The sequence below is a fragment of the Salmo trutta genome, chromosome 13 (assembly GCF_901001165.1).
Source record: "Salmo trutta chromosome 13, fSalTru1.1, whole genome shotgun sequence".
Lineage (NCBI taxonomy): Eukaryota > Metazoa > Chordata > Actinopteri > Salmoniformes > Salmonidae > Salmo > Salmo trutta.
Window position 1 is genome coordinate 80,257,139 of NC_042969.1, and position 13,578 is coordinate 80,270,716.

At 47.2% G+C, this 13,578-nt stretch overlaps 1 protein-coding gene across 1 annotated transcript; it reads left to right on the forward strand.

Moving 5' to 3' along the window:
* The first annotated feature begins 12 nt into the window (after positions 1–12).
* fzd4 (frizzled class receptor 4) lies at positions 13–6,551 on the forward strand. The gene is made up of 4 exons (XM_029773721.1): positions 13–679; positions 3,745–4,272; positions 5,456–5,601; positions 5,794–6,551. Exons 1-4 carry the CDS (start codon positions 413–415, stop codon positions 6,455–6,457), a joined length of 1,605 nt encoding a protein of 534 aa, XP_029629581.1. The 5' UTR covers positions 13–412; the 3' UTR covers positions 6,458–6,551.
* Positions 6,552–13,578: the final 7,027 nt, after the last annotated feature.

Consider the following 13,578-nt stretch of genomic DNA (forward strand, 5'->3'; position numbering starts at 1 on the left):
AGAACCCACAGAGACAGACCAGCAGCCTCTTACCACAGCGCAAAGACCTAACGGAGCTACTATACCGGGGAACCACAACGGACAGGGCTCCAGGATGTCTCCGAGGTCTCGTGCGTGAAAAACCACAGAAGGAACTATCAAAACAGATACTGCAAAGCGAGGCAGGAGTTTAATTGCAAGGAAAATCTGGATATAACAGTTCATTTTATTATTGCTTTTGGATAAGTTGTTTCCAACTTCGCTTGACGGGTTGGAGTAGGTTACCAACTGTGCTTCCAGTGGAGGGTTTCATATTGGCGACCGCGCACTCTGAAGTGGACTAAAGTTTCCCCAGTACCCGGTGGACTACCCTACCAGGCAACGCCCGGAACCCGATCAATTGATAGCTTTGGAACTTTTCCTCCTCGTGACAATGGGTCGGGCTGTGGACGGTCTTGCGGCGGTAGCGCTCTCCCTCGCGCTGCTGTGTGTTCCAGGACACCTTGGTCTGGTGCGTGCGTTCGGCGAAGAGACAGAGGAGATGACGTGCGACCCGATACGCATCGCCATGTGCCAGGACCTGGGCTACAACGTCACCAAGATGCCCAACCTGGTGGGCAACGTCCTGCAGTCAGACGCCGAACTCCAGCTCACCACCTTCACACCACTCATACAGTATGGCTGCTCCAGCCAACTGAAGGTACACACACACACACACACACACACACACACACACACACACACACACACACACACACACACACACACACACACTGCTATCCCTAAACCTAACAAACCTTATTTTAAATGAAAGTCATTTAGCAGACGCTCTCATCCAGTGACTTTACAGGAGTAGTTGGGGTTAAGTGCCTTGCTCAAGGACACATCAACATATTGTTCACCTAGTCAGGGATTCAAACCAGCAACACTTCAGTTACTGACCTAATACTATTTAACCACTAGGTTACCTGCCATCCTAACTCCTAACCCCTACCCCTAATTGTAACCCTAAACCCTAGCCCTAAGCCTAAAATAACCTTTGTCATGAGAAATGTCCCCACAAGGGAGAATTTTCCTTTTTTTACTGTCCTTGTGGGGACTTTGAGGGATTTCTGGTACCCACAAGGATAGTAATACAAGACCCCCTCCCTGGCCAGACACACACACTCTCCCTGTCAATTCAATTCAAGGGGCTTTATTGGCATGGGAAACAAACATATGTTAACATTGCCAAAGCAAGTGAAGTAGATCATATACAAAAGTGAAATAAACAATCTCTCTCTAGCTGCTCCAGCCGACTAAAGGCACACACATGTTGGCTCTCAGGCTGGGTTGGGCTGTGTGTTGGAGCAGGCAGTGGAGAGAGGGAGACAGAGAGCACATGACAGAGTCACAGGGAGACCATCCATTCTTGGTTCAGCAGCACGGGGCAGTGATATAATATATATCTGAGGAGAGGAGAGGGCCAGGCAAGCCCCATAGGATAACAACAATACTGCCCTCAGTACTACTCTCTGTAAGGCCGCTTGTCTGCCTGAACCACCATGAAGATGGAAATTAAATCCATCCCATTTTGTCTTTCTCAAAAGGTTTTTATTGTCCTGACTGAAATGACCAATGAGTAGTTATTTGTGTGGTTCGATGGTAATGGCATGAATGGATCCAATTCTGTTGATAATTACTGTGGTTTACCACTCCATAGTCTGTAGACACAACAACCCACTGGCTACTCTGTCTCTAAGAGCATCCCTTACCTTGACCATTGACATATATTAACATACATTCAGTCCATTACTCAAATTCTAATTTATTTAAGGGCTTTTGTGGTATTATTGTGGCATTGTAGTTGTCTGGATGATATAGGTTAGTTATCTGGATGATACAGGTTAGTTATCTGGATGATACAGGTTAGTTATCTGGATGATATAGGTTAGTTATCTGGATGATACAGGTTAGTTATCTGGATGATATAGGTTAGTTATCTGGATGATATAGGTTAGTTATCTGGATGATACAGGTTAGTTATCTGGATGATACAGGTTAGTTATCTGGATGATATAGGTTAGTTATCTGGATGATACAGGTTAGTTATCTGGATGATACAGGTTAGTTATCTGGATGATACAGGTTAGTTATCTGGATGATACAGGTTAGTTATCTGGATGATATAGGTTAGTTATCTGGATGATACAGGTTAGTTATCTGGATGATATAGGTTAGTTATCTGGATGATATAGGTTAGTTATCTGGATGATACAGGTTAGTTATCTGGATGATACAGGTTAGTTATCTGGATGATACAGGTTAGTTGTCTGGATGATACAGGTTAGTTATCTGGATGATACAGGTTAGTTGTCTGGATGATACAGGTTAGTTATCTGGATGATACAGGTTAGTTGTCTGGATGATACAGGTTAGTTATCTGGATGATACAGGTTAGTTATCTGGATGATACAGGTTAGTTATCTGGATGATATAGGTTAGTTATCTGGATGATACAGGTTAGTTATCTGGATGATACAGGTTAGTTATCTGGATGATACAGGTTAGTTGTCTGGATGATACAGGTTAGTTGTCTGGATGATATAGGTTAGTTATCTGGATGATACAGGTTAGTTATCTGGATGATACAGGTTAGTTGTCCGTCTCTGGACTGACGGCCGTGAGAAGTCGCCATCCAACAGATTAGGCTCTTTCTAACACACACACACACACACACACACACACACACACACACACACACACACACACACACACACACACACACACACACACACACACACACACACACACACTGGGCTGTGAACAGTGGCAGAACTCAGGTTACCTGCTGCGGCGGAAAACAAGCCTTCTCCAGTTCATCTAGTGATCACAGAACAGTATCACAGCTCCAACAGAGAGAAACATCACTGATATCATCTCTCACAATGCTGCCCTGCGCTTCCCACGCCACACGGTAGCCCCCCCCCCCACATACACACACACTTAGCCCCGATACATGAACTTGTATAGATGGTGTGTTTATGGCTAGACAGTTATCCTTACTGAAGTGAACTTGTATAGATGGTGTGTTTATGGCTAGACAGTTATCCTTACTGAAGTGAACTTGTATAGATGGTGTGTTTATGGCTAGACAGTTATCCTTACTGAAGTGAACTTGTATAGATGGTGTGTTTATGGCTAGACAGTTATCCTTACTGAAGTGAACTTGTATAGATGGTGTGTTTATGGCTAGACAGTTATCCTTACTGAAGTGAACTTGTATAGATGGTGTGTTTATGGCTAGACAGTTATCCTTACTGAAGTGAACTGACCAGAGAGTGAAAGTAGAGTTTGTCTCTCTCAGTTAAAGTTCCTTAGACCTTCACGTCCCAGCAGGAGGCATTTTGCCTTTCGGTAGGCCGTCATTGTAAATCAGAATTTTGTTATATAAAAATAAATCTCTCCATCACATTAGCTGTATGACAATTAAATGAACTGTTTTTGTTGTAGTGGCTTTAATAATCATTTTAAAATTCACTAAAGGTTTCACCACAAACTTTTGTGATGGTTGCATGGTTTTCCTGACTAAGCCCTAAACACAGTTCCTTTCATTTCCAGTTGTAGTCTGAAATTAGAATAGGAAGCAGACTAAGGACCATGATGCAACACAGGGAAAGCAGACAGAGCAATGCACACAGAATCATCATAAATGATTTTAGAAATTCATTAAGTGTACATATGCAAAGATAACACCTCTCTCTCTCTCTCTCTCTCTCTCTCCAGTTCTTCCTGTGTGCGGTGTACGTACCCATGTGTACAGACAAGGTTCCCATCCCCATCGGGCCGTGTGGCAGCATGTGTCTGTCTGTCAAGAGGAAGTGTCTGCCAGTCCTAGTAGAGTTTGGCTTCGTCTGGCCAGAGCTGCTGAACTGCAGCCTGTTTCCCCCTCAGAACGACCACAACCACATGTGTATGGAGGGTCCGGGGGACGAGGACGCCTCGTTCCATCCCGTCCGGCCCCTGCCCCCCCAGGAGGAGGAGTGCCAGGCCCTGGGGGCCGGGCCAGACCAGTATGCCTGGGTGAGGCGGAGCCACAGCTGTGCACTGCAGTGTGGGTATGACGCAGGGCTGTACCGGCGCGGGGCCAAGGTGTTTACAGACGTGTGGATGGCAGTGTGGGCAGTGTTGTGTTTCCTCTCTACCACCCTGACCGTCCTCACCTTCCTCCTGGACTCAACACGTTTCTCCTACCCCGAGAGACCCATCATCTTCCTCTCCATGTGCTCCAACCTCTACAGCGTGGCCTACCTGGTGAGGACATAGGACTTAGAGCAGGGGTAGGCAACACCGGTCCTGGAGTGTTGCAGGTGTGCTGAATTTAGGAAACCACTGACCTGATCATTTAGTTCTGTTGATCCGGTGTGGTGCCTAGTTTGAAGAAAATCCAGCAGTACCTGCTGGGCCACCCAGGAACAGGGTGGCCCACTCCTGACTTACATGATTAAAATCAGTTTAAAAGCCCTTGGCTGTTTCTCAATCATTTAAACTAGCCTCCTCTTCTCCATGATCACTAATATGAGAGGTGGAAGTAGTTTGTTGTAAAACTGTCCAGTCCTTTCAGCTACCAGTAGTGATGAGGAATGTAGATAATCAGTCAATCAAATGTATTTATAAAGCCCTTTTTACATCAGCCAATGTCACAAAGTGCCCTACAGAAACCCAGCCTAAAACCCCAAACAGCAAGCAATGCATGTATAGAAGCACGGTGGCTAGGAAAAACTCCCTAGAAAGACCAGAATTTAGGAAGAAACCTAGAGAGGAACCAGGCTCTGAGGGGTGGCCAGTCCTCTTCTGGCTGTGCCGGGTGGAGATTATAACAGAACATGGCCAAGATGTTCAAACGTTCATAGATGACCAGCAGGGTCAGATAATAATAATCACAGTGGTTGTAGAGGGTGGAACATGCTAGAGTATGTAGACCCAGCCCTGGTCTCCTGGATGACCCCTGGTCTCCTGGATGACCCCTGGTCTCCTGGATGACCCCTGGTCTCTTGGATGACCCCTTGTCTCCTGGATGACCCCTTGTCTCCTGGATGACCCCTGGTCTCCTGGATGACCCCTGGTCTCCTGGATGACCCCTGGTCTCCTGGATGACCCTGGTCTAACCCCTGTGTCTGCCTGTCTCCCTGTAGGTGCGCCTGACTCTGGTCTCCTGGATGACCCTGGTCGAACCCCTGTGTCTGCCTGTCTCCCTGTAGGTGCGCCTGACTCTGGTCTCCTGGATGACCCCTGGTCTCCTGGATGACCCCTGGTCTCCTGGATGACCCTGGTCTAACCCCTGTGTCTGCCTGTCTCCCTGTAGGTGCGCCTGACTCTGGTCTCCTGGATGACCCTGGTCTAACCCCTGTGTCTGCCTGTCTCACTGTAGGTGCGCCTGACTCTGGTCTCCTGGATGACCCTGGTCTAACCCCTGTGTCTGCCTGTCTCACTGTAGGTGCGCCTGACTCTGGGTCGGGAGCGTGTATCCTGTGATCTGGAGGAGGCAGCAGTTCCTGTTCTGGTACAGGAGGGTTTAAAGAGTACCGGCTGTGCCATCGTCTTCCTCCTGCTCTATTTCTTTGGCATGGCCTCCTCACTGTGGTGGGCACACACACACACACAGACACACACACACACACACACACACACACACACACACACACACACACACACACACACACACACACACACACACACTGGTCAAAAGTATTACACTCTAAGGAATAGACTTGAATGAAACCGTTAGAATAGTGGACTCCCAGCTCTCTAACCCGTCTCTCTGCCTCCTCCCAGGTGGGTGATTCTGACTCTGACCTGGTTCCTGGCTGCAGGGTTAAAGTGGGGTCACGAGGCCATCGAGATGCACAGCTCCTACTTCCACATAGCAGCCTGGGCCATCCCCGCCGTCAAGACCATCGTCATCCTCATCATGCGACTAGTAGACGCTGATGACCTCACGGGGCTTTGCTACGTGGGTAACCTACAGCAAGAGGCCCTGACGGGCTTCGTGGTCGCCCCGCTCGCCACCTACCTCCTCATCGGGACACTGTTCATCTGCGCCGGTCTGGTTGCCCTGTTTAAGATCCGCTCCAACCTGCAGAAGGACGGGGCCAAGACGGACAAGCTGGAGCGTCTGATGGTGAAGATCGGGGTGTTCTCTGTGCTCTACATGGTACCTGCGTCCACCGTGATAGGCTGCTACCTCTACCAGCTGTCCCACTGGGGGGACTTCAGGGCCAGTGCCAGGGACTCATACGTGGCAGCAGAGATGCTGAGGATCTTTATGTCTCTGCTGGTAGGCATCACGTCGGGCATGTGGATCTGGTCGGCCAAAACCCTCCATACCTGGAAACGGTGCTCTGCCCGGCTGTGGAGGGACGGCCGGGCAGGGAGGGGCAAGCGGGCACCGGGGGACAGCTGGATAAAACCTGGCAAGGGCAATGAGACAGTGGTGTGAGTAGAGAGGGAGAGAAAGAGTTAGGAACCAGGTAGCTTTATTAACCTGCCCCCAAACCCACTACTAGATCCACTAGCTGATGGAGAGAGCAAAAGAGAAGAACAAACAGATACATAGCACCCCTAAGCAGACAGAGGTTTCCTACGCCCGCTTTGTCTGTGGTTCTCTCCCTCCTAGCAGACTAACCCACTGCCAGAGAAGACTGACCCTGTAGGGCTGATCTATAGAACCTTCTGACTTCAGAGAGTTGTTTTAAAGGTTGAATTTACACTGGAGAGTCATGGTCCAGATGATGTACAGATCTAAACTACAGCCACACTGAAATGCACTATGACTAGCTGATGTATCTTGGTTAACATGCCTTATGAGGAACGGGAGGCTGGGCTGCCCAGCCACCCACACTCTGGACGCTATAAAGCTATGCTACTGCAAAGGCACCTGGGATTTGTAGTGACTAGACTCTATGGTAGTGCAGCTAAGGCACTTGGGAAACGTAGGCCTGTGTCCTTTACCTCAGTCCTCAGCGAGCAGCACAGCTGACCTCCACACAGTCTTAACGAGGAAACAGACACTCAACTATGAACTCTGAACTTTAACCCTTGACCTTCTCCAGTCACTCATGGAACCCTTAGGAATGTCAGTCAGTAATGAACCGCTGTAAGGTTCTTTCTGTATTTTTTACCGGTGATAGAAGTACATGAAGGGTTATTATGACTGATGCTAGACAATCAACCCCCAAAATACATTATACAAAAGCTGTAATACATCAACACACACACACACACACACACACACACACACACACACACACACACACACACACACACACACACACACACACACACACACACACACACACACACACACACACACACACACACACAGTCTGTACAGTTGCACCCTTGTGCAATCCACTGCCATAAAATCTGCTGCATCAGCTGAGTTATTATTGCATTAAGCTGCAACCATCAATAGACAGTCAACACAACACACACAGCAGAGAGACAGTCAAACACAGAGACCGCAGCGAGACAGTCAAACACATCACACACTCCAGCGAGACAGTCAAACACATCACACACTGCAGCGAGACAGTCAAACACATCACACACTGCAGCGAGACAGTCAAACACAACACACACTGCAGAGAGACAGTCAAACACATCACACACAGCAGAGAGACAGTCAAACACATCACACACTGCAGAGAGACAGTCAAACACAGAGAGACAGCAGAGAGACAGTCAAACACAGAGAGACAGCAGAGAGACAGAGGGATTCTACACTGTTACTGCAGCCTGTCTCTCTACTCTACTGCAGCCTGTCTCTCTACTCTACTGTGTTACTGCAGCCTGTCTCTCTACTCTACTGTGTTACTGCAGCCTGTCTCTCTACTCTACTGCAGCCTGTCTCTCTACTCTACTCTGTTACTGCAGCCTGTCTCTCTACTCTACTGTGTTACTGCAGCCTGTCTCTACTCTACTGTGTTACTGCAGCCTGTCTCTCTACTCTATTGTGTTACTGCAGCCTGTCTCTCTACTCTACTGTGTTACTGCAGCCTGTCTCTCTACTCTACTGTGTTACTGCAGCCTGTCTCTCTACTCTACTGTGTTACTGCAGCTTGTCTCTCTACTCTACTGTGTTACTGCAGCCTGTCTCTCTACTCTACTGTGTTACTGCAGCCTGTCTCTCTACTCTACTGTGTTACTGCAGCCTGTCTCTCTACTCTACTCTGTTACTGCAGCTTGTCTCTCTACTCTACTGCAGCCTGTGTCTACTGTGTTGCCAGTCTATACCTGAATGTATAACACTCTGGTTAATAGGTTTCAAATGCAACCCTATCATTCCCCCTATAGTGATCAAGTCAAACACTATGAGGAATAGGGTGTGGTTTAGGAAGTGCCTTTTGAAGTGTGATTTTAACCTGTTAGTACCTAAGACCTTTGGGTACTGCCAACCCCACAACTCCGTGAAGTACTTTTAGAAAATGAACTATTTTGTAAAGAGAAACAGGTGTTTGATGTCTTTTAATGTATTATAAGAAATGCTAATTTATCTTTGTAAAAAAAAAAGTCTAAAACCTAAAAACATGTTTATTAAAAAAAATACTTTTGTATCAGAAGAAGAAAAAATAAAAACGTTTTGGTTTTGAAATGTGCTCTACTTGTATTTATTGCATGTGTGAATTAATGTTGGCCAATTAATACACAGATTATAACCTTTGTAATATATTATATCTGGATTTCATCAGTACTACATCAAGTCAAACTTGAAACTGGATTTAAAATAAACTCTAAAGTTCAGATTTCCAGGATAAAGGACAATGTGTGCTTGACCTGATGCCCCATCCACTGCCATGAACGGCATGGTTTGTTACTGTAGTGAACTGTCCAATGCTGCTCTCTAGAGCTTCAGCGCTGTAACTACACCCTACAGTCTGTCCTCTGTGAGACCAACTACAAATTCAGCGCTGTAACTACACCCTACAGTCTGTCCTCTGTGAGACCAACTACAAATTCAGCGCTGTAACTACACCCTACAATCTGTCCTCTGTGAGACCAACTACAAATTCAGCGCTGTAACTACACCCTACAGTCTGTCCTCTGTGAGACCAACTACAAACACAATTGGCCTGAAAGAAACACAATTTGGCGACAATCACATTCACTGACTCTAAACTGAAACATGTAACATTTCCACCTGCAACTATTGCCAAATGTAAATTACATACCAATTGTAGCAAAGAAATAGAAATCCCCGAGAGTAAAACACCATTTCTTTTTTTTTACCGCTGCATGACATTCCAAATGAACTTCGGCTGTTTGGCTACCGTTTGCTAGATTGACAACAAAAAACATTGTGCTGGCCAAAACATTATCAAAGCAAAACTTTATCACGTCCTTGCAACTGATGTTTAGTGGATTATGATCAGGTAAGAAGCAGTACTGAGCCATTTTAGACACGTCTAAGCCGTATCTTTTAAAAATAAATACATCAAAATGATAGCTGAAAGGATCAACAACAAACCTGCATGATGATGAAGTATTTCAGGTGCAGCAACATACACCCCACCCAGCACATTTGGTTCCTTGGAAGTTGCGGGAACATGCATGTTTGCTTTCCCATTGGTTCCGGGAACGAAGCCATACATTTCCTGACTTTGTTGTTGTTGTTGTTGACATTTTGAGAATGGAAGTGAACATTTCTGGGAATGTTAATTATTGGTTTGCAGGTTCTGATTCCGTGTTTCTATGGTTCCCTGAATGTTTTCCGAGGAGGTTTTATTAACGTTCTGTGAACGGAAATTATAGGTTATTTGAAAGTAATTAAACAATGTTCTGAGAACATGTTTCGATAAGACTTTTAATAACACTGCTAGCTTCGTTTGGGTTACCTGTTTTGAACAGCAAACACAGGACACATGGACATTTCTTTGCTTGGGCATTAATCATGCAACATGGTTTTTTATTATTGTGGCACGGTGTCAGTGAGATTTGAACCTATGATCTTCTGCCCATGAAATTAGTCTACTCTACTCCACCACGATGGAGCAGCCGTGCTATTTAAAAACCTCATGTTCGTTTTAGTTTATTCAAACAGACCCTATTTCAAAGGAAACACCTACTCATTTAGATCAATAGTGTGCGCAGCCAACACACCTGAACAAGATGGAGGATAGAGAGTTTTGTTGATGCTGAGAACTGAATGTATATGTTTTTTTGTTACCTTTATGTAACTAGGCAAGTCAGTTAAGAACCAATTCTTATTTTCAATGATGGTCTACCGGGGAACAGTGGGTCAACTGCCTTGTTTAGGGGGAGAACGACAGATTTTTACCTTGTCAGCTCAGGAATTTGATCTTGCAACCTTTTGGTTACTAGTCCAACGCTCTAACCACTAGGCTATAGGTTTTTAAATAAGATTCTTTAAACATTACTAATGTTTTCTTGTGGTTTTTATGGAAAAAAAATGTCATATTCTGAGAACATTACTTTCAACAGAACCATGAGGAAACCTGTGAGAAATGTTATGGGAAGGTTTATGCAAAATAACAATAGGACAACCACCCTCTCCCCAAGCTATAAGAATCATATGGTTCTCAGAACGTTATGCGCTACCTGGGATGGAACAAAAATAGGCCTACTTTAAGAGACCTGATTATCTCTCTCCCCCTCTCTCTCTCCCTCCCTCTCTCACTCTCTCTCTCGCTCCCCTCACTCTCGCTCTCTCTCTTTTCAAGTGGATGTAGGTCATTTATAAAATTACCCTCTATCCTTTAACAGGAAGTCAGCTACAAAAATAACAACGTTAAAGCTGTGTGTCTGAACCATGATTCAGCGAATCATTGCCTGATTAACCGGTAGGTCCCATGTACGTGTGTGTGTGTGTCTGAACCATGATTCAGCGAATCACTGCCTGATTAACCCGTAGGTTCCATGTACGTGTGTGTGTGTGTCTGAACCGTGAATCAGCGAATCACTGCCTGATTAACCGGTAGGTCCCATGTACGTGTGTCTGTGAGTGTGTCTGTGTGTGAACAGGGATAATCTAAATCTGTAGGTTAGATTACATTCCTGTAATATAATGTCTGCTGAGCTGAGTATTTTGTGAAGAGCTCACTCAAAAGCCTGGGGGGGAGCTGAAAGTGACAGCGTCTCTCTATCGCTTCCAGATGTGCACATATTTTAACGGTAGTGAGAGTGTGTGTATGTTGTGTGCCTGGGGCAGGAGTTCTTCATCAGGGAGGAATAACTATGTTCATCCCAATGGGAGGATTTTTTTACCTCCAGTAAAAATTCCTGTCTGATATTCCTGGGAATGCAGAGAGATTATCAGAGCAGTACTCCCATGTCCACCCCGAATACCCCAGAGCTCAGAGACCTGCTCTCTGTTTTATATGTGTGTGTGCGCGTGTGTGTGTGCGTGTGTGTGTGTGTGTGTGTGTGTGTGTGTGTGTGTGTGTGTGTGTGTGTGTGTGTGTGTGTGTGTGTGTGTGTGTGTGTAAAGTGAAATTTCTTTGATCACGTGGAGCTGATTTACTCCATCTCTCAGTGACAGAAGGACTCCGTGATCATAACTTCCTGGGCTTCAGGAGAAAGGCCAATGGAAAATTGGACACTCGTGCTGCAGGCTTTGGAGTCTGGTCAGACTGGCCGGACCTCAATGATCTCTGCAACCGGACTGGAGTGGAGCTCAGGTGGACACGGACTGACAGGTAAACTGAGCCAGTGACTGGAGTAGAGCTCAGGTGGACACGGACTGACAGGTAAACTGAGCCAGTGACTGGAGTAGAGCTCAGGTGGACACGGACTGACAGGTAAACTGAGCCAGTGACTGGAGTAGAGCTCAGGTGAACACGGACTGACAGGTAAACTGAGCCAGTGACTGGAGTAGAGCTCAGGTGGACACGGACTGACAGGTAAACTGAGCCAGTGACTGGAATAGAGCTCAGGTGGACACGGACTGACAGGTAAACTGAGCCAGTGACTGGAGTAGAGCTCAGGTGAACACGGACTGACAGGTAAACTGAGCCAGTGACTGGAGTAGAGCTCAGGTGGACACGGACTGACAGGTACACTGAGCCAGTGACTGGAGTAGAGCTCAGGTGAACACGGACTGACAGGTAAACTGAGCCAGTGACTGGAGTAGAGCTCAGGTGGACACGGACTGACAGGTAAACTGAGCCAGTGACTGGAATAGAGCTCAGGTGGACACGGACTGACAGGTAAACTGAGCCAGTGACTGGAGTAGAGCTCAGGTGAACACGGACTGACAGGTACACTGAGCCAGTGACTGGAGTAGAGCTCAGGTGGACACGGACTGACAGGTAAACTGAGCCAGTGACTGGAGTAGAGCTCAGGTGGACACGGACTGACAGGTAAACTGAGCCAGAGACTGGAGTAGAGCTCAGGTGGACAAGGACTGACAGGTAAACTGAGCCAGTGACTGGAGTAGAGCTCAGGTGGACACGGACTGACAGGTAAACTGAGCCAGTGACTGGAGTAGAGCTCAGGTGGACACGGACTGACAGGTAAACTGAGCCAGTGACTGGAGAAGAGCTCAGGTGAACACGGACTGAAAGGTACACTGAGCCAGTGACTGGAGTAGAGCTCAGGTGGACACGGACTGACAGGTAAACTGAGCCAGTGACTGGAGTAGAGCTCAGGTGGACACGGACTGACAGGTAAACTGAGCCAGAGACTGGAGTAGAGCTCAGGTGGACACGGACTGACAGGTAAACTGAGCCAGTGACTGGAGTAGAGCTCAGGTGAACACGGACTGACAGGTAAACTGAGCCAGTGACTGGAGTAGAGCTCAGGTGAACACGGACTGACAGGTAAACTGAGCCAGTGATTGGAGTAGAGCTCAGGTGGACACGGACTGACAGGTACAATGAGCCAGTGACTGGAGTAGAGCTCAGGTGGACACGGACTGACAGGTAAACTGAGCCAGTGACTGGAGTAGAGCTCAGGTGGACACGGACTGACAGGTAAACTGAGCCAGTGACTGGAGTAGAGCTCAGGTGGACACGGACTGACAGGTAAACTGAGCCAGTGACTGGAGTAGAGCTCAGGTGGACACGGACTGACAGGTAAACTGAGCCAGTGACTGGAGTAGAGCTCAGGTGGACACGGACTGACAGGTAAACTGAGCCAGTGACTGGAGTAGAGCTCAGGTGGACACGGACTGACAGGTAAACTGAGCCAGTGACTGGAGAAGAGCTCAGGTGAACACGGACTGAAAGGTACACTGAGCCAGTGACTGGAGTAGAGCTCAGGTGGACACGGACTGACAGGTAAACTGAGCCAGTGACTGGAGTAGAGCTCAGGTGGACACGGACTGACAGGTAAACTGAGCCAGTGACTGGAGTGGAGCTCAGGTGGAAACGGACTGACAGGTAAACTGAGCCAGTGACTGGAGTGGAGCTCAGGTGGACACGGACTGACAGGTAAACTGAGCCAGTGACTGGAATAGAGCTCAGGTGGACACGGACTGACAGGTAAACTGAGCCAGTGACTGGAGTAGAGCTCAGGTGGACACGGACTGACAGGTAAACTGAGCCAGTGACTGGAGTAGAGCTCAGGTGAACACGGACTGACAGGTAAACTGAGCCAGTGACT

Bases quoted from the DNA above. Each gene is read 5' to 3' on its own strand.
- fzd4 (XM_029773721.1), top strand. From the start codon at position 413: ATGGGTCGGGCTGTGGACGGTCTTGCGGCGGTAGCGCTCTCCCTCGCG. The intron at 4,273-5,455 runs GTGAGGACATAG...GTCTCACTGTAG, and splicing joins TCTACAGCGTGGCCTACCTG to GTGCGCCTGACTCTGGGTCG. The intron at 5,602-5,793 runs GTGGGCACACAC...GCCTCCTCCCAG, and splicing joins GGCATGGCCTCCTCACTGTG to GTGGGTGATTCTGACTCTGA.